At 39.2% G+C, this 20,287-nt stretch overlaps 1 protein-coding gene across 14 annotated transcripts in view; it reads right to left on the bottom strand.

The window, feature by feature from the left end:
* Positions 1 to 529: 529 nt before the first annotated feature.
* The window catches only part of SASH1 (SAM and SH3 domain containing 1), a 546,410-nt gene continuing 526,652 nt past the window's right edge, over positions 530 to 20,287 (bottom strand). For 10 of the 14 annotated variants that reach the window (XM_027687802.1, XM_027687767.1, XM_027687794.1 and 7 more), the window contains 9 exons: positions 19,389 to 19,532; positions 17,091 to 17,226; positions 16,044 to 16,213; positions 14,728 to 14,937; positions 13,862 to 14,012; positions 11,219 to 11,332; positions 4,650 to 5,791; positions 3,957 to 4,088; positions 531 to 3,146 (listed from right to left, as the gene is read on the bottom strand). In XM_027687802.1, the coding sequence (XP_027543603.1) occupies positions 2,886 to 3,146; positions 3,957 to 4,088; positions 4,650 to 5,791; positions 11,219 to 11,332; positions 13,862 to 14,012; positions 14,728 to 14,937; positions 16,044 to 16,213; positions 17,091 to 17,226; positions 19,389 to 19,532 (2,460 nt within the window). In that variant the 3' untranslated portion in view covers positions 531 to 2,885. Of the gene's footprint in view, positions 3,147 to 3,956; positions 4,089 to 4,649; positions 5,792 to 11,218; positions 11,333 to 13,861; positions 14,013 to 14,727; positions 14,938 to 16,043; positions 16,214 to 17,090; positions 17,227 to 19,388; positions 19,533 to 20,287 lie in introns of all 14 variants that reach the window. The other 4 variants (XM_027687743.1, XM_027687734.1, XM_027687760.1 and 1 more) reach the window with 1 other exon arrangement.

The following is a 20,287-nucleotide window of genomic DNA, read 5'->3' as shown; positions in this document are numbered from 1 at the left end:
ATTTACCAAGAGTGTTTGGCACACAGCTTCAGGTTATTCCCATAATTCTCCTTCTGTTAATAAGAGTGGGGAAAGTAATTAATACGGGAGAGCTTTACTATACGACTTGCCTTCCCTGCAACACAAGGAAATTTATTTCCTTTTTTTTTTTTTTTTGTTGCGTATAGCCAGCTTGGATTTTTCCCTTGTTCCAATATAGCTGCTGTCTACTTAATTCTACTCTGTTCTCGTCCCTGCCAGCAATCCCAGGAAGTCTTAATACTCTTTCCATCTCCTGCTTGCTGATAGTTGCCATGTAAGCCTCAGAGACCAACAACAGACAAATCATCATTATTTAAAAAACCTCTTAATTTCTTTTTTTTCTTTTCTTTTTCTTTAGAATCATAGAATATTGTGAGTTGGAAGGGACCTATCAGGAGTCCAACTCCTGGCCCTGCACAGGACACCACAAGAATCACGCCATGTCCCTGAGATTGTTGTCCAAACACTTGAACTCTGTCAGGCTTGGTTCTGTGATCACTTCTCTGGGGAGCCTGTTCAGTGCCCAATCACCCTCCGGGTGAAAAAACCTTTTCCTGATATCCAGCCCTGACTCAGCTTCACGCTGTTTCCTCGAGTCCTGTCACTGGTCATGAGAGTGAAGAGACTGGTAGCTGTCCCTTCACTTCCCCTTGTGAGGATACTGAAGATCACCAATGAGGTCTCCCCTCAGTCTCCTCTTCTCCAGGCTGAACAGACCAAGTGAACTCAGTTGCTCCTCATAAGGCTTCCCCGCCAGACCCTTCACCATCCTCATGGCCCTCCTTTGGATGCTCTCTAATAGCTTAATGTCTTTTTTATACTGTGGTGCCCAAAATTTCACACAGTACATTTTCACACCACATTTTCACCAGCTGTACAAAACACCTCTGCTCTATGTTTCCTGATGCTGTCATATTAGAACACGCTGATTATCCACGCAACAAGGAGATCATTACGGAGATTAACTTGAGAGTAATTTCAAGTTACATCAGTGAATTAGTTGCCTTCATAGGATGGTGTGCAGTAGATAGCGGTGAAATACAAAATGAGGAAAGTAAACCTAACACCTATCAATTCTACCAGGAGCCAAATCAGTTATCATCTGTAGTCAAATGCATATTCATGTGACTTAAAACATGAGCATGAAAGAATCCTGGAATAAACATAATTTTTCATGCATTTTATGAGGAGGAGTCAGCTTAATATGAAGCTGGGATAACAGAGGCACCAAATAGCAAAGTGCCTTGTCTGATTTTATACAGTAAATTGACATCAGAACTGATATTGGAAATAGTCACACATGCTGCCCTGTGCCCAGGTTTCTACACTATCTCCCTTTACCTGCCAGAGTAAGCTTGCTCTGCCTTCCATGGAGTATTTGTACTACAAGAAGCTGAAGGACACCCTATATATAGACCCCAAAGAATAAGCTGGCTATGTGCTATTCATGATAATCTGTATTTGGTATATAAAATGTGTACTCAATATAGAAAAATAAAATTTGTCATTAGCCACATAGGCGACTGGAAATTTTCACACGGATTTAGGCAGAAAAATATCATTACATCATGGAAAAATGGTTCACCACGTTTGCCAGAACAATGCTCTCTTTTAGTGAGAAGTAACATTAATGCAGTCAGGATGGATTTCAACTGTTCTAAAAATCACAGTGTTATTCATGAGACTATAGTAGAATTTTTTTTGTCCATGCAATGGCATTACTGAATTTGATGATTTCTGTGGGACATAATTTGCTTTTTCAACGCAAGTGATTTTTCATTTGCAGGAACCCACTGTTTGGAATCAATATGGTCAGGATACCAAGTCAAAGCTGCAGCATAATGATTGACAATAAAACACAGTACACAGAATATGATTAAAATGAAAAGCAGTTACATATATACAAGGCAGTATATCTTGGAACAGTTTAGTAACAACAGTAAATGCAGACGGTAGTGAATAAGAAGTTAACCTGACAATCAAAACCTAGCATAACCCTGTATTTGTGAAAGCATCTCTACAACACAGAAAGTGTTATGATGAGGCATTTTATAGAAGCTACTTCAGCTGGAAATCACCCTAAGAGCAACTTAAGGGTGACAGGTTGAAACAAGGCTTGGGAAATGTGAATATGGGTAAGTGAACATTAGGTAACTGCTTAAAAGCTTATTTTAAGGCAAATAAAAAGCTGATTGCTAGAAAGCAGTTATAAAAATGACCTCAGCTCTGTACAAATAAAAAGAAGCTTTCTGACTCTCCATGGGTTAGTTGCATTGGAGTGACAGAGATGGACCACACTGAAAACTAATTCCAGTCCATTAACTTTGGCCTAGCTAAAGGCTGTGTGGTGTATTGGGATCTCTACCAAGCAACAGCAAGGATGACCGGGGAGGGCTTTTTGTTTAGTTCTAGACTAAAATAAACAAAAGGCATTTGCCAAACAGCCTCTAATGGAATTTGCGCCTTGGCTTGTACCTGGTCTTTAGGACTGATTTCAGGTACCTGGAACCTAGAGGTACAGAAGACCTCTTACTAGTATCACTATCACAAACTTGAGGAAAATGTGCAAGGGTCCCTTAATTCTGTGAAGCTGTCTGGTTCTCAGGCCAACCCTGTACATTTTATGAAATAAGAATACTTTAGATGGGAGTGAGGGGGGAGCAAAGTACCACATCTATGTTACCTGGTGGTTGCTTCTCTTCTCCTTCAGTTGCCAAAGACTTTCATATCCTCTGAAGAAGATATCTGCCTGTCCTTGGGAGCCACTTCCTTGATCCCTTTAGCTATATGAAGTAATTAGAGCAATACTGGTGCAAGAAGAAGCAGTGAATTCTCAACCAGGCAATGTCACACTACGGAGCATGTTAAATTGCCTCTGGATCAAGAGGTTTGAAGAGTCTTGCTGCTGCCAGGAGCTTGCTTATGTGCCTTTCCTCTGTGATGCCAGCTTTTTGAAGGCAAGTTTGTGACAGAGAAGGCACTTTGCTCAGTGTGTTGAATCCTGCTTCTGTAAGCAGGCTGGAATACATAGGCAGACCAATGGAAATCAGCCAGTCAGATACAGAGGTGATGAGTCCTGGAGATACAGGTTTGCGGCAAATTTCAGTGAGTCCTCCACTTGGAATCTGGGGAGTGAAAAAAACAGAAAGAAAATAGAACCCTTAATGTCAAACATATCTGCCTTTACTGCAAGTATTTTTTTTTTCCTCTTCCAAACTGGTATAGTTTCATAGCAGATGTTTCAACTTCTCTCATGTCAGATTTGTCAGTATGAGAGCAGTGTGGACTAAAAGGCTAAGATTACTTGGCACAGAAGCAACAATTTTGGCAATACAGACAGAGTGGGCAGTATCCAGCTGCTTGGGTAACTGTCATGTGCCACTCTGAATTAGTTTGAGATCAGTAAAAAATATCCAGTAAAAAGACTTTTCGGACTGATGTTTAATTTCTCAGTAAGGCAAGAGAATACCAATTTTGTCTATTACCTCCTCAAACAGATCAAGTTTTCCTAGAAAAAGCCATGTTTTTGACTGTTTTCCCCTCCTGCTTTTGCTAAGGAGGAGTGGACACTAGTATAGTTTAAGAAATGAAAAAGGAGTATAAACCCTTTCAGATTTCAATACAGAAGCATTTAATACATGTCACTCTTAGTGAGCAAGTATCTGTTACCACTGCTTGCAGTCTGCTTAGACTTCTAAGACTATTATTCAGTCAAGAGAGGGATATCCACTCTCCTTTCAACTACTAACTGTCCTCCTTTCGGACAAGGGGAGGTACATCCTGCCCCTACAGTACGTCTACCTATGTTGCACCTGCTGGATGAATATAGGGAGCACATTTGTACTAGGACTTCACAAGAATCTCCCTTTACTACTAGTCAGTCCTTTTAAAAGTCTGCTCATAAACAAGAAGATTTGGTTTATGGAAATACTCACTGCCATGCGATGCTGTTTCCTCAGCTGCTTTACCCGGATTTGGTCCAGGTTTGTGGCAACATCCTTTTCAGGCTGCTCTAAGTCTTCAGCATACCTCTGTACCAAAGCCTCGGGAATGCCACAGCGACCATGCTGAATGTTCCCAGCCAGACACAAAAGAGAGAGGACAAATTAAAGAAGTGTATCAATACAGACCAATAAAGAAGTGTAGGATGGGAGCAAGAAGGAGTTTTCCTCGAGGTTCCATGAAAACTGAAAAAAGCAATCCCTTAGGGAAGGACTGGACCTTAAGACTCACTCCTTCCCCTCAAAAAAACCCATGTCTAATTGACATGCTATCAATTTAGAGTTCCTTGGAAACATAAAATCTAATAATTACTTTTGTTTTCAGCTCTACTTCCCCACATTAGCAGAGAAAGAGACATTTCCATGCCTGGTCCACCAAGGCACCAGTGGCCTGAAAAGATAAAGGTTCAGAATAGGTCTGGGTTTTCTCAGTCCCCCACAACACAAGAGTTCCTTTAGGCATAAAGTCTGATAGTAAAGACAAACAGAGTTATAGAAAGTCTAATGTCTCAATGATTTTTGATTTATGTAGGCTGGTTACTCACAAAAAAAAATTACAGACAATAAATGAAAGACTACCCCCTGGAATGCTAGCAGAATGAAACCATTGAAATGGTTACCACTTACCTTGTCTGAGTACGGTTCTTCAGTAAGATCAATGTCTTCAGACTGCAACTTGTTTTCTATCACCATTTCCAGATCCATTCCCCTGCTACAAGACACTTTCCTCGCTGAAGCAGGACCTAGCTTTACCACATGCTGCTGAACACTAGCAGTCTCCGGGAGCTCTGACAGCCAGGGTGGGAGTGGGCTAGGAGGGGTATTGGGCTCATGTTCAGAGGACGTCCTATGGACAGGTACTCCATGACAATCAATGGGACCGGATGAGCTGGTCTTTTTTACTGGCAAACATGGTGCTTCTAGACTTGAGTGGTTCCCACTTGTGGTCATGGGAGGATGGTATAATCCATTAGAAAGGCGTTCTCGGCATTTTTTGGCAGGGACAGGTGGCGGTTGAGAAGGATTTTTTGGTTGCATTCTTGCCTCATTTGTGCCTTTTTGCTCAGCTTCTAGACCTCCCTTGAGGACTGGAGCATAATCAGCCCGCGCAAGGTCATGAAAACCTCTACTTTGTATTTCCAGAGGCATCCTTGTATTTTCAGAGGCATGATGCATCACTAAGGCAGGCTGAGCTTCATAGTTTTTCAGGGGGAATGGAGCAGGCTTTTCATCTGCAGTTTCCATTACAGAGCAGTTCAATTCCTTAGCTCTTCCCCTCTGAGAACTAGCAGCTCCCTTACTCTGCTTAGCCATGAAGTCATCTACCATACAGCTGCCTCCATGAGCGTGAGGCGGCAGGGCAGAGCCAGTTGCCTTTTTTGCTACATCCAGTGAATCCTGAGGAAAAGAACCTACTTGCTTGCTAGTATCCAGTAGGTTAGCACTGGATTCTCCCTGGAGATCATCCAGGGAGTGAGATCTTGGCCATGTATCTACATCCTGAGGTCCATCCAGAGTTTCATAGCTCCGACAGACGGCAACCGGTAAACTTCTGCGGTTCTTCTTCAGACCTGTGATGGCTGGAGGTTGGACAGAGCTCTTCAGAGCATGATGTGCACAACTCAACCCTTTTTCCCCATGCTGTAGAGATTCTATTGACTTGGTCAGTGGAAGCGTGGGATAATTTGATAGCTGGTGTCTGCTGAAATCCTTAAAGCTATGGTCACTTGCTGATTTTGAGGGCAGAAGACAGGTTCTTCGAGTTTTACCTAGAAACAAGTAAATTCACAATTAAAAAAAAACAACCCTGCAGCATAAATTAGAGATCACTTATAAATGGTTCTGAAAAAAAAAACAAAAAAGATGTATTCTCTCTTTATTAACTCTAAATGTACAAGAACTCACTGCCATTTTAAGCATATGTATTTGTGAACTTCAGCTTTATTTGTGAAGAATTGGTAAATGGGACCACATAAGTAAAATATATTCATAATACTTAATATCCTTCCTATTCTCCAATTTGCAGAGATTTGAGGTTTAGCTCATATAAACCTTTTTCATGTAGAAATATCCTACAGTTAGAACTGATACCCTATATCACTCTTCCTGCACAAGAAAGTGCAGGAAGACTGGTTTAGCACCAGCCCCTTTGTTAAACTACTTTTATAAACAACAGAGTTTTGTAGAAAAAGATCTTATGAGATGGAGAAATGTTTCAGAAGGGAGTTTCAAGTGTGACTAATATCAGTGTTAGTGTCATGTCACATGTCTCATGTCATGTGTGTTATCAAAGTGGAAGGTCTTAGAGATTTGGTGTTTTATTATAAACACTTAAGATGTCAATATGAACCACACGTTCTTTGTAAGCTTTATTTTATATTTTTATGAGATATGCACCGCTGATTTTAAACAGTGAAGTCCACAAACTCTGTTTGACAGAAAAATCCTGATCAAAGGGACTGCATCTACTAGAGTATTCATTACTTGAAATACAAGGTCTTTTATCAAATACTATATAGATGTTTTTTCATTTTAACAAGACAGAAGTAAATTTGTCTCAAAGCCAATGACCTCTGAGAATAGCAGCACATCCTGAACAGTTATTGTTTTCAGGGTGATAGGGATATTTTCCCCCATGTACAGTAAGCTTTCTAAAATCAGGACAGATAGATAGATAGAGAGAGAGAGAGAGAGGGAGAGATAAAGCTCAAGATTTCTTTTTCCAATGGAAAAGAAAAAATCCAAACAGCCAAAACCTCAAACCAAAAGATTTGGCTAAATGATATCAAAAGTCTGTAATAAAAGGCAATCAATAGCTGCCAGTTAAAAGACCTGATCGTTTTAGAAATCTGAGAGGTTTTGCTTACTACATCAGAACTAAAGTAATCTGGTGTACTTTTAAGCAATAGATGTTTTCTTCTCATGCAGCTTGCCTTCAAAGCGTTATCCTGAAAGAAGTTCAGTGCTTGGGTTTTGAATAATATACACTGCTTGCCTTGCATATGAATGAAAGAACCTGTTTAACCTAAAAAAGAAATAGCTTGCATTCTCTTGCATCTTACTCCGCTCAAAGAGTTTAAAAAACAAAGTATCCGGAAAACTAGAAAAGAAAATTGAGGTTACATTTAGGAAGAGATAAGGAAAAGCCTCCCATCAAAAAAAGTTACTGTATCTAAAGTCAAGGTGTGCCTACAAGGATGAATGCGAGCACACAGGAACTCCTTTCTCAGAAGCTGTATGGTTCGCACTTCAAGTCAAACTAAATATTACCATTTCCACAAAGTGCTATAAGAGACACATCCCACACTGAAGTTGGCCCCCTCGCTACTACCTTGAGTTCAGGTAGCTCAGAGAACTAGCAGAGAGACCTGTAGACCCCTCTGTCTGCATCTTTCCAAGGAGCTTGGCCACTGCCTTCTGAAAACAACTTGAAATCACATTAAAGACGTGTAAAAATTTTATATTCATTTTTTAATGCCTTCAGGCACTAATGTCAATATGTAATGAGCATGGAAAGAAGTGTTTTCTTTCCATTATTCATATTTGCCAGCACATGTCTGACTTGTGCAGTAATTCACCCTATTGTCCGGGGCTTGCTGTCAAAGCTCACATAACAAAATCCATGTACCTTCTTTTCAATCTGAAATACTAATCAGGGGTTACACTGGTTTAAGGAAAACCCACTCAGGAATCTTGGCATTCAAATACAAGTTGCGAGAAATGCTACTCCTGTGCAATATAAGCTCTTACTGAAGCCATAAGGATATCTAGTAAGCAGAATTGCATTTCATCAAAAATGGGGTATGTCTGTGTAAAGGCAGTAGCCTGGGAATGGAAAAAAGAAGAAATGGGGAACAGGAAAAGGAAGAAATAAAAACCAAGAAAAATGAGAAAAGAAAAATTTTCTGAAAGTAAAATCAAATCTTTAGTTCATAAAGATTTGTTATGCATAAAAATACAAATGAGGTTAGAATTGAAGTTCAAAACATTTTGTCTATAACACATATAATCAAACACGCAATGTTTAAGCTCTCTGCTTCAGAATGGTTCAGAAGATACTGCTGGGTTCAATGTTACTGCTTTGTACAGAGGCCAGTGGTTGAGAATGTAATTTCTTTTATGTAGACTTAAGTCAAGAGCAGTATCAGGAGGGCAGCTGTGATTTCCCTTTTTCCATCTGCTCCTTCCCTCCTCCTGCCAGGTATAACTTCATTATGCTTCTGTGAAACTAAGAAAGGAAGGCAGTATTTCCTGAAAACAGACTTTAAAATATATTTTTCAGTTGTTTTCATAAAGTGGAGAGTTACATAAACAATGTCCACAAATGTAACATTCCCTACCTTGGGAAAAAAAGAAGAAAACAAACTACCAGAGTTAAAGTGTATAGCTAGTAAGGTTTAAAACAGATTTTTAATGGGAGGATTTTTGATAATAACTCAGTCTTATGAACCCCCAGTACAGTTAAGCAGTCTAATGCCATTCATAGTGCTGTTAACCACAGTGGCATCTCTGATTTAAATGTGTGCAGAAGGACACAGGTGATTGGGTAAAAACTAAGATTAAAAAGGTGGAACTTGCATAAAATGAATGAAAAGTTTATATTATTTCCAGGTTCAGTTCAAGCTATGGTGAATACCTTAACTCTTCTATTTAATGTTATGGTGCAGTTTTTGCTAGACAAAGCACTGTCAACCTCTCACGATACTTCTTATTATTAGATTACAGACATGGAACTTTTAAATTCCTTGTCATCATCTGCCTCAGAAGAAAAGAGACTATCTTGGGGAATATTCTAGAGCCCTCAATTTCTAAAGGTACCACAGTTATAGCAAAAAATTTTCAGTGTTTCTCCTAGTACTGCTTTTTCCATATGGAAGACAGTCCTCAGAAATTTAAGTATGCAAACCCAGACACAGAATGCATTCAGTGGCTTGCCCAAATCCAGATTTTATTAACTTTCATTTTGACATTACTTTCTGTGGCTGTATTTTGGGTACATTTCAAACAGGTCTGTTGACACAACAAAGATGATGGCACATTAGACAATAGTAGCCTCATTGCTTTTTCTATTGATTACAATCTAGTAGAAATGCACATTACATTAGGTAATGTGGCCACCTGTTTTGTTGCTTCCTTTCCTGACTAATTATGACGGAATGTTTAAGTGCTTAGGATGCCTGCCTGGCACTGTGGAAATCTGGGTCTCAGTTTCTGAACAAGTCAGAGAATGCCCTTATCCAAACTGATACAGCTGTGGTTTGTCTGCTCATTCAGCTCTGTGCATTGCACATGCAATTCTCATCTCTTCATGTCCCTTAAAAAAGTTATACAGCACAAGTAAAGCTTCAAAGAAGCCAGGCATGACCAGGCTATAGTACATAGCAAACAATTTTCTAGCCAAATATAAGAGTAGCTCTGAAATCTTGAACTGACACCCAAAGATCCAGTATCAGCCCCAAACCAGACACTACAGGAGTCATCAAAATATTATGTATAACCATTCCCCAGAAAATCTGAAGATCGGTTCCTTCTCAGAATACATTTGCCCTTTATGAAGTGCTGATCTGCACATTATGATGTTTATACCAGACAAATGACTGACTATCCTTATTTTAAAAGATGAGAACACAATATATTTTGAAAACAACATGCATATGAACAACTATGGTCCATGAACTTTGCAAACAAGGTGGAACAGATTTCAGATTAACTAGCCTTGACAAAATCTCTGAATGAATCCAATATCAAATGTTCTTTTCATAATGGTTTTCAAAACAAGCACTAAATGCATTAGTGAACAAAAATGATACAGAAATGCAGCAAGCCATACATAAAAAGCAGTATAAAAATCATCAGCATTTCACGTTCTAGAAAACTCAGACAGAAATATTAGTTTAAATGTAAGTATCTAAGCAGACAGGCAATGCCAATTGCTTTCTAAAGGTTTTATTATATTGTTAAAATAAGCAAAATGTACAGGCAGCACTTTAACTTCAGTGTTACAGCTATCATTATGATGGCACTTAGAGATAAAAATGAAAGAAAATTGTCACGTATGCCATATATTTAGCTATGATTCTATTCCTGCATGCCTACCGGATGTGGATTTGTATTCAAGAAAAAGAACTCCCTGCTTTCAGGAATTTAGTATATTATTGATTTCAGGCATTCAGCTTCAAACTAAATTGTGATTTTCTTCAATAAATTGTTATTTTTGAGTGGCAGACTGACAGAAAATGCACATACTAAGAGAAAGATCTTTAGCTTATATTTTAAATTGGAAAAATAGCCACTATAAGGGGCATACAGTATCTATTTATTCTGTTCTTGGTTTCCTATTTATGCTGGATGTTAGTAATGAAACCAGGCAGTCTGAGGCCAAACCATGGCTCAAATGCTTGGAGTGATAATGCCAAACTCAAACCAGTATTTTCTCTTTTAATATTTCATCCCTAATGACAAATTTAGACCATCTCTCAAGTAAAGCATACTCTGTTTTTTTCAGAACAAAGACAAAAATCTCTACTATCACCTGCCTTGGTAATTTTTCAATGCATCACCTTTTACTGATGCAGGGTAAGGCAAACGGAACTGATATCATTAGCAATTTTTTCTTTTAGTTTATCTCCCTGCCAACTTCTCAATTAATTTAACTTTCTAGTATTCATACACTAAGAAGTCCTAAATCTCTGCAGTTGGGTTCTGATCAGAGGAGAATGCAACATGCAATCTAAGCAAACACCAAAATATGGCCTAAAATAAAGAACATTTTTTCTTAACAGAAAAAATCCTCCTCATCTCAGCAGAGTTCAGAGACTTCTCCATTGGTGATTCCTTAGACAAGGGCTATTGGTGTGCAAGTAGTGCAAGTCTCAAGAGGCACAGTGGCATGAGAATATGACTGGGAGTGGAGAAGGCAGGGAATGGCAGTGAGAGTGCCTGTTGCCCTAAGATCACAAAGGAAAGACTATTTGTGAAATGTGATCTCTTTCCTTTACTTATGCAAATAAATAAATTAGAAACAGTAGCAATGAAAACCAGTGGCTCAAGCCAAGAGGAAAGAGGTAGTCAGAGCAAAGGAGAAAGTCAAGTATGAAGTAGCTTGTGTTAGCTAGGAACAGGAGGAGAAGTATATGAAGTTATCTACTGAAAAAAAAGACTGAAGGAATTTTAAGGCTCATTGCTGTCACCATTACCATTCTCCAGGTTTTCACTGCTTTCGTAGCAGCCAGAATCCCGAGGAGAGCATCCGGTTAGGCCTTGGCCTTCAATGAGAAGTTTCTCCTGAGATCCTGACTGGTCGCTGTTACCTAAAGGATGTGAGAATACAGTGAAAAATAGGCAAACAGGAAATGTGACTGAACTTCTCAACCTTCCATTTCAAACACCACTATTCTGTGTGTCCGGAGAAGGGCAATGGAGCTGGTGAAGGGTCTGGAGCACAAGTCTTATGAGGAGTGGTTGAGGGGGCTAGGGTTGTTTAGCCTGGAAAAAGGAGGCTCAAGTGTGACCTTAATGCCCTCTATGACCACCTGAAAGAAGGCTGTAGCCAGGTGGAGGTTGGTCTCTTCTCCCAAGTAACAAGAGATGGGACAAGAGGAAACAGCTTCAAGTTGTATCAGGGGAAGTTTAGTTTGTGAATTAAGCAAAATTTCTTCACTGAAAAGGTGGTCAGGCACTAGAAAAGGTTGTCCAGGGCAGTGGTTGAGTCACCATCATTGGAGGTATTTAAATGGTGTGTAGATGTGGCACTTAAGGACATGGTTTAGCGGTGGACTAGGTTGGACTCAATGATCCTAAAGGTCTTTACCAACCTAAGTAATTCTATGATCTTTCCTGTTGTATTAATTGTATCAGACCACTGTTTATAAAAGAGTGAGCATTAGGAAAAGCCATCACAAATGTTGGAAACATTCATCCTGTTTGGTAAACGATTAAGCAACAGCTTCAGCAAGAGTGTGAGGGAGCAGCATGGTACATAATAAAGCAGAATGGAATTCACGTGTGCAACTTAAAACCACGGAAATTTACTTAAAATGATGCTGTAAAAGTTCTTTCTAAGACTTAAAAAAACCCCAACATCCAAAAAAAGAAGAAAAGAACACTGAAAAGAACCAACTCAAGTAAAAATCCGAATTCTGAATTACCTTTGAGAAGACCCAGAGGAAGGATCAGGAGTAGGTCTGGTACATTAGATACTGTCCCCTAACAAAGGACGAAGGGACATGGAAGAGACTAGTGGTACCAGTTCCTTCCTTCCTTGGTGTATGCAAAAAGACAACACTCAAGTGTGGTCCACTCAGGCTGCATAGACTGGATTCCAGGAATTTACTCAGAACGTGTTGTCAGAAATCATATTTTGTAAAGAAGCTAAATCTGGAGCTGAAGATACACAAAACCAACCTCATGATGCAAGGATACAGTTTATGCTGTGGGTTTTCATACCAGCAATGAAATGTCAGAAATGATTTTTCCAATTCCTGCTCTCGGCACATGACAGGTAATTATGGGGTGGAACTATGTACTGTTGCCTCTCCCAGCTTAGAGCTGTCTGGTTCCCACTTCTCTTTCTCCTCATCACCCTGACTTGGAGCTGGAATTTGTACTTTCCAACCACCACATTTTCAAGTTTTCAAACCAAAATTGAAGGGGCTTGAAAAAATTATTTCTTCAGGGAAGTAAGCATTCTAAATAGGTCTGCAAATAATGAAGAGAAGCTCATGTTGGGTGACAAAAACCTACTCTGATATTAGTGAAAAGAACCTAATTTTTACACTGTGGCTTAATTGTGGGGGTAGAGAAGGGCAAAGAAAGAGCAGATGACTCTCTGGGAAATGAACAAGAAAGCTACATGTCACTGAGAACTCGGGCCACACAGTACTGTCTAAAGATACTAATCACACATATCACTATAACTGAATTAAGCATTGCCCACTTAACAAGCAGCTGTTTAAATTGCTGCTATGGCAGTTTAAGATAAAACACAGGAATCTGCACAGAAGCAGCTGAGAAAGTCCTCACATAATCCATTCCACTGATTCTGCTCGGTGGATACTAATATTCTGCTGACACTTGGGGATGAAGGGGAAATTCAGCACTGTCTTAGGTTGCTGTAACTAGGTCCCACTTATTGCCATGCAGCAAAGACACCCTCGAATTTGACTGCTATGGCTTACTCCACTTTTCCTTATCTTTGCAACCACTTGCCTGAGATCACGTGTACAGTGGGCAAAATTGCACTGCTGCACATTAGATATGCGGGTCACTGTCTTTCACTCTTTGCACTTGACTGATATATTTACTTCCTTTGAAAATCACTGTTTTGTCATATATACAACCTGAAGCTACCTGTACAATCCTGCAATTAACAGTCCCAAGAACCATACATATGTGCAGGTAAAATTAATTCACATTACACTTCTCCACAGCTCTCTGGGCTTTGAATTTTTTCCTACTCTTGATAATCTTAATCTTGTCCCTCTAATCTGAAGATTTCTTCTTTCCTATTCTCTATGTGTCAGACTCTTCTTTTGAGTAGGTTATCTCATGATTTGTTCTTGAACATCAGTATTCTAAAGCATTATGTACTGTACACTTGATATTAATTGAGTAAGTTGGGTGGCAGGGCTTACGTGAACAAAAGAATTTTGGAAGAACAAAAGCAAATCTTAAGTCACTCCTCAAAAATCTAACACGTTACATGGGGTTACTGTGGAAATAACTACATTAGATTAAAAAAAAAGGGATCAAAATCCTGGAACCAGTTTTCCGTTTTAAGGGGTTCACAAGGTTCTTGGCAGAGCTCTAGTAAAACAGAAAACCTCAGACATCCCACGTACTATCATATTCCTGTAGAAGTTCCACTGCTGTGAGAAGAACAGCTCTGTGCTCAGGATCTCGGATGTTCAGTTCGTCCAAATCTTCTTCTTCTAAAAGCTTAAAGGTATCCAGATCTTCATAACCATTGAATAGAAAAGTGGGCATGTGCTCCTGCACAAATGGAAAAAAAGAGGGAAAAAAAAAAAGAAGAGCTGTAAGACAACAAATTTATTCAATTTATTTTGTCAATAAAGATACTAGATGACATTTTTGCAACCAGCAAAAAAAGCAGTAGTTAGGAAAATGCAAACCAGTGCACAGCACCAAAATTATAGTATTACAGCTTGTATAGACAGTGCTCAGAGTTCAGAAAAGTAGCTGTGGCAGAACTGGAATGCTGCACATATTTTTGTATTTGAAATGCACTATATTAGATGGTCTGGGTATCAATGCTACCTGAACACACAGTATGGCATGGCTCTGCAAGAGGGGAGAAGTATGAAGGGTGAATGACAGCCACATCAATCTATCCCTAGCACTTCTGAACAGAAACAGAAAAAACCTGCCCTCTTTAAAGACAGGATAACCATTGTTATTTTACACGTTTTGCTTGCCTCTGGAGTGTTAGCTAGTGGCCATACTAAGCAACGATTTACAGTCTCTGAGTACATGACTTGCAGCCTGAGGGACTTCATCAAGCCTGACAGGCAGTTCTGCCTGGCCTCAGCTATTTTCACTCTGCAGCTAAGATCTGATTCTGCTAAGTGGTGTCACAAGCCTTAGGATTATGAGTCTGGTGTGCAACTTTCTAAACTAACAACTCAAAAGGTGTGGCTCCCTTCCCCTAAGCAGAACTGAAGGGTGAAGAGAGAGAGAGAATTTGGACCTTTAAGTTGATGCGATCCAAGAGATCCTCAACTGACTTGGGCTGGGGTGGTCTGCTTTTTCGACGTCTCCTGGTGGGCCGTTTTGGCTTCTCTTCCTCTTCATTTAACACATCCACATAGATAAATTTGAAAGTGCCAACTTTGTTGTTCAACAGGCCCATCCAAGTGCCCATGGGGGGTTTGCTGATTATATCAATGATGTCACCCTTCTGCAGACAAAAGAAGCAAGAAAGCCTTTTAAGCATGCTTTCTGAAAGATATTTAAGCAAACATACCCACCTGGATTTCCATGTACATGGAACAGACAACATTCTTTAGTTTTCAAAGCTCTTGTAAAAATGTCTGCTTATACTTGTTTTACAAGTGGAAGAAAAGGAAATTAAATGACATGACTTAGACCACAGAACAAGTCAACAAAAGAACCCGGAATGGATCCCTACTGTCCAGATTCTCCAAGCTGCTGACAGTTCTGTAGAGCACCACTACTGTTTTGTACAATTGTCTCTAAGCTATGCAACTATCTGAAATTGGTGCAAATAAGAACATGCTCAGTGTATATGGGTATAACTTCACCTCAGATCTCTGAGCAAAGGAGGCTTATGTAGAAGGAACTGTGCAACAATGTTGCTTTTCCTAATGTGCCCCGACCATAACAAAGAAATAGACACAAAAACATTTTTGTACGCCTAAAGAGATTACCTTGGATACATTTGCTTTAATAGGAATTAGCTGCCATTGGAATTTTAAGTAATGAATGTAAGGAGTCAGATAGATTGAATTGAATACAGCACCACTGAAAATAATCAAAGCTGATATCAAGAAAAAATTAAAGATGGATAACCACTCAGTTGGCAAAGTATTTCAAAATTAACTCAAAACAAGTTATATTAACTCAAATGCCTTTAAGAGACACTATGTGCAGGTGCATGGACATTTCTTCCAAGGGTTTTGAAAATTCTTCCATTGAGGATTATTTCACTGTGGCAGACAAAAGTATTTTTCCAGTCTTTCAAGCAAAATCCTTGCAAAAGGGAAATGAATTCATGGTACATTTTTATTTTTCCCAAAACTAAAGACACAAGTGTCTTTCCCTAGACATGGAAAACCACCAGTATTATGTTCTATAACATTTTGCTATAATTCTGTAATTTCTATATGAGCAAGTCTTAAATGTGTAAGACATGGTAAAGGGCTTCAAAAAACACATATAAATTCGTTACAAGATTAAGAATTCTATAGTACTTGCAAAGAGCTTTTAATTTAGAATTTTAGCAAAATAAATGTTTGACCCCTTAAAAACAGACATAGCTAGTACCTTGAGCTTCAGAGAATCTGTATCATAAGGACTTGGAGTAAAATCAGTGTGAACCCTGGCTCTTCCACAAAAAGGTCCTCTGTAAGGAGGCTCTTCATCATCACCATCTTCTGATTTCACACTCTCCCTGTTGCTGGTTGAGGAATCTGTTGTGCTTACTGTCTGACCACCTGTGTGAGACACATAGTATCAGTTCACAAAAAAGCTTCTGAAGAAGCTTCAGAAACAGAAGCAAGATAGAAAACAGGTCTTCTTTCCAGAAAACATGATAATCAAAGTTAGAAGTCCTATTTTTTTATACACACATGTGATGAGAGAGTTAGTTAAATCTACTCTGCACTCCTGTTTTCCTGAATTCAGCTCCTCGATATTTAACTGAGAAGCTGTTTAACTAGTGTCTCATCTACAGTATGTCACAGGAATGTCATCTTTCTGGGAAGTTTTGCTTACAAAAAAAACATAGTGGTGCGAGGAAAACAAGCTCCTGCACGAGGGTTACAGAATCCCTCTCATGTCCTGAAATTCGGTGAATGCTATAGCAAGTTTACATAATCTGTGTTCCATTTAAGCTCTGTTTCTCGTAGAGACAATCTTAACCCGAGAGGTTTTAAATACTACTTACTCTTCCTTTAACTATTTAATGAGACAACCTCAAAGTTTCTCTAGAGGGAGGGTGGGAAGCCCGCCAGAAGTGCCCAGGAAATTTCTCACTAGAAGTGAGAATTATGATCCTCGACCAGCAGTAAACAGGCACATTATTATATTATGTTTACATTATGATATTTATATTATAACAGCAGGACATAGCAAACCCAGACAGAAAATTGGATTTCACTTTTTCAGGGCTCTGCATAAACACAAAGCAAAAAAAATAGTCTCTGCACCAAAGAGGTTACAGTTCTTTGTAAACCCTTAATGACTAACCCATCAGCCTTTCTACTTTTTAACCACTGTTTCCGCTTTGACTTTCTGTGATTCTGCTTACTGTGGAGATCTTTGCTCCCTGAAGCCACAGATATGGAGCAATACAGTTACAACTGAACTTACTCATTGAGCTCTGACCGCTTAAGGAACTCCTCAGGCTTTCTACTGAGCCACCGGCTTTCAGCTTGGGTTTGTCCAGGGAGTCACTGTCTGGTGGTGGCGACTGCGGAGAACCTGGCATGACCCCAGGGCTGGACTCCTGAAAGGGATTGAACCATTTCAGTTTGGTAAATGAACATAGGCACTGATGGGAGCTTCTTGTTCATCTCCAAGGAAAAAGATTCTGTTTTCCTGCTCTTTACCAGACAGGTTGAAACCCTCCATCTACTTATTTAGCAGTACTCAACTGTGGTAAAAACCCTGCTTTACTAGGCAGAGCAGGGGTGATGGGAGCAAACAATTCAGTCTGGAAAAGCTAGCATTGTTAAGAAGAAAGAAACACTTCATAAAACTCCCAATTCAAAGATTTTCATGACACATGATATTTTTTTGCTAGCAGTAGTTGTAAAACAGCTAGTGCCAAATTCAGCTTTCTGAAACAGGATTTCGTACAAAGATGAACACAAACAAATCAGACAAGCAAGTGAGATGTGCAGCAATATTTCTTTTCGAAGTGAATTGTTGATAACACTGCTCATTTAGCTACAAGAAAAAAAATTAGCCAGAAAATGCAGCCTGTACATAGTACAAATATTCATAAACATAAATGCATAAATATAAAATGATTTTGCTACATGTGCAATAGGTGAGAAAATTTCTGTTTTCATTCAGTCAAGCATTACAAAAAATCAAAAAGGGTATTTCCTAAATTGAAATTCTGTCAGCCTCAATGAAGCACAGTTAAAAGAAAGCAGCAGATACTTGTGGACAGCATAATTTTGCTTGGTTCTTTTGAATGCAGAAAGATATACTGGCAAATAGTTTGAGTCATGATGCCTGAAAGTTACAAATACTCTAAAACGACTGTGCCAAAAATTTTGAAAACAAAAGAACTGTAGCTTGCATACAAGAATTTTTGTGGAGATGTGTGGTCATAAAACTTTTAGATGAATGCTATTATTTGCATGCTGCAGAATCATTAGGAAAAAACTCACCCCAGCATATGACTTCAGAGGTCAAGTCAATCTTAGGGAGAGAGATAGAGCAGAAGTATTGCTAAATCACTGTAAACCAATTTTTCAAAGGATCCCTTTTTTTTTGGCAGACTTGCAGAGGGGCACTGTAAGTTCAGTCAGACACCAAGCATCTTCTTATCAATAATCAAATCACGTTAGACCTTAAAGTATTTTAATTGTAAGTTTAAATTAAATAACCATAACTGTAGCAGTGCCCCTGGTTATGAACAAGAATGGCTAACAGTTCTGCAGGAAAGGAATTTTAATATTGCAAAGCATGGCACAAAACTGGCCACGTTTCTGCCTCTCTACACTGTCTCCAGATTCTTCAGTTTGGGGTTGTTACTCTGAATGTTACAAACTTCTCTTTTTACAGGTGCTAAGGCTTTGCATTAATACCAAAAGGTAGATCTGGCAGGACTTGACTCCAACCTCCTTTCCATTCCCAATTCTCTATGACTGCAAGCACCCCCCGCGACCCAGCCGGCAGGAGCCCGCTTGGGGGCGATGTTAACCAGGAAGAGCTCTGCTTTCCCTGAGGCTTTCGAACACATTTCAAGAGGCAAGACTAGTTTTAAACAAATGCCGAAGATACCTGACACTCCAGTAAAGCAAGGAACCCAAAGTATACCAAAAGGCAAAGAGACTGCAATTGTTTCTAGGCCAGTGAAATTCAAAGCCTAATTTAAAACTAATGTACTTCAGGTTTGCCTCTAAGAATAAGCTATAAAAATCTGTAATGAAAGAATAATAGGAAAATCTTCTGTGGGATGCCCCTTTCTAACTAGATTGTGTCTCTGTTTTAATGGGCTGCTGCAGAGGGCAAGCTGTGATGGAGGAAAGATCCGTAATAGCAGAGAGGAGCTGCATATGTGAAGTTATGCTGGGAATTTACACTAAAGTGTAAATTGCAGATTAAATGTATTACTGTGACCCTGTGTCACAGACCGGTTCCCTTAACAAATTACAACAGAAAAGAAATAGAAATAGAGAGTGAGATGTGCGATGTCATCAATGACAGACTTCTGCTGATGAGCTACTTAAATGAAAATCTGAAAATGCATTTTCCATGGTACTGGCATCTATAGGAAGCCATTTCACAGTGAGGGATTTCATAAGAACATAGGAATAAACCACACTATATAGTCTTGTTAGAAATTTCTTCAGAGATGCCTTGATGCATGGGAATCAACACTGATTATCACTTCTGCATTATTAAGTGGATTCTACTGCAGACTCTACATACCTGCTCAGACAGAGAGCTGCTGTATTTTTTAGACATCCTTTTCTTCATGGTTTCTTTTACAGACTTCACCTTTTTGCCCAGAGATATACGGGAAGCAGAGGGTGATTTGATCACTTCTTTATAAACAAAGTCTCCTTCTTTGCCCTGCAAAATAAAACATGGCTTAAGCCTATAAAATAGAAGAGCCACTTTTTTCCTCAGTCACAGTTATTGCAGAGGTATCCTGGCAGACACAGGATGGAAGCATGGTGTCCTGTTGACTGCTCCAAATTTATGTTGAGACCTTGTGCAAACCACTGTAGCAGTCCACTGTAACTTACTCTTAAGGCCTGATTTGTAACCTTTTTGTGAAAGTACTGTGTGTAGAGGTGTCAGGGTCTGTTAGGATGCCTTTATCCCTGAGTTTCAGGTAAGTATTTGACCTGATAGAAAGCCACACTGTCTCAGGCTAAGCCTGTCCTGACAGGACACACAACAGTAGTTGTGGCTTACGTTGATCAATACTTCAAAGGGTTTAACAAGACTAAAGGTATCTCTGAGATCCTAGCCAAATATATATCTGTATGTGTGTATATATATATATGGATACTTATATTTGGTTACCCAAATTTACTTTTTATTTTCAGACAGGCATTCCATTAACCTCTGTGGTTTTACTGCAGGCCGTTTATAAAAAAACTAAACCAAAATACCACCACAAAAAAGCTACTAAATCCATAAACCATGGTAGGTTATACTTGCACAGCTATTCTTAAGGCACGGAACAGGGTACTGAAGAACTAAATTAGCTGGTCCATATATAGTGGATGACAAAGACCAGCTGCTTTGAATGCATTTAACCTTTTCGAAACCAGCTTAAGATATTGAGCATTTACTTACAGCACAAGCACACACTTAGC

This window comes from Neopelma chrysocephalum, unplaced genomic scaffold (assembly GCF_003984885.1).
Source record: "Neopelma chrysocephalum unplaced genomic scaffold, ASM398488v2 Primary Assembly neopelma1_23, whole genome shotgun sequence".
NCBI classification, from domain to species: domain Eukaryota; kingdom Metazoa; phylum Chordata; class Aves; order Passeriformes; family Pipridae; genus Neopelma; species Neopelma chrysocephalum.
The sequence above is the reverse complement of the archived record's forward strand: the minus strand, read 5'-3'. Positions and strand labels throughout refer to the sequence as shown.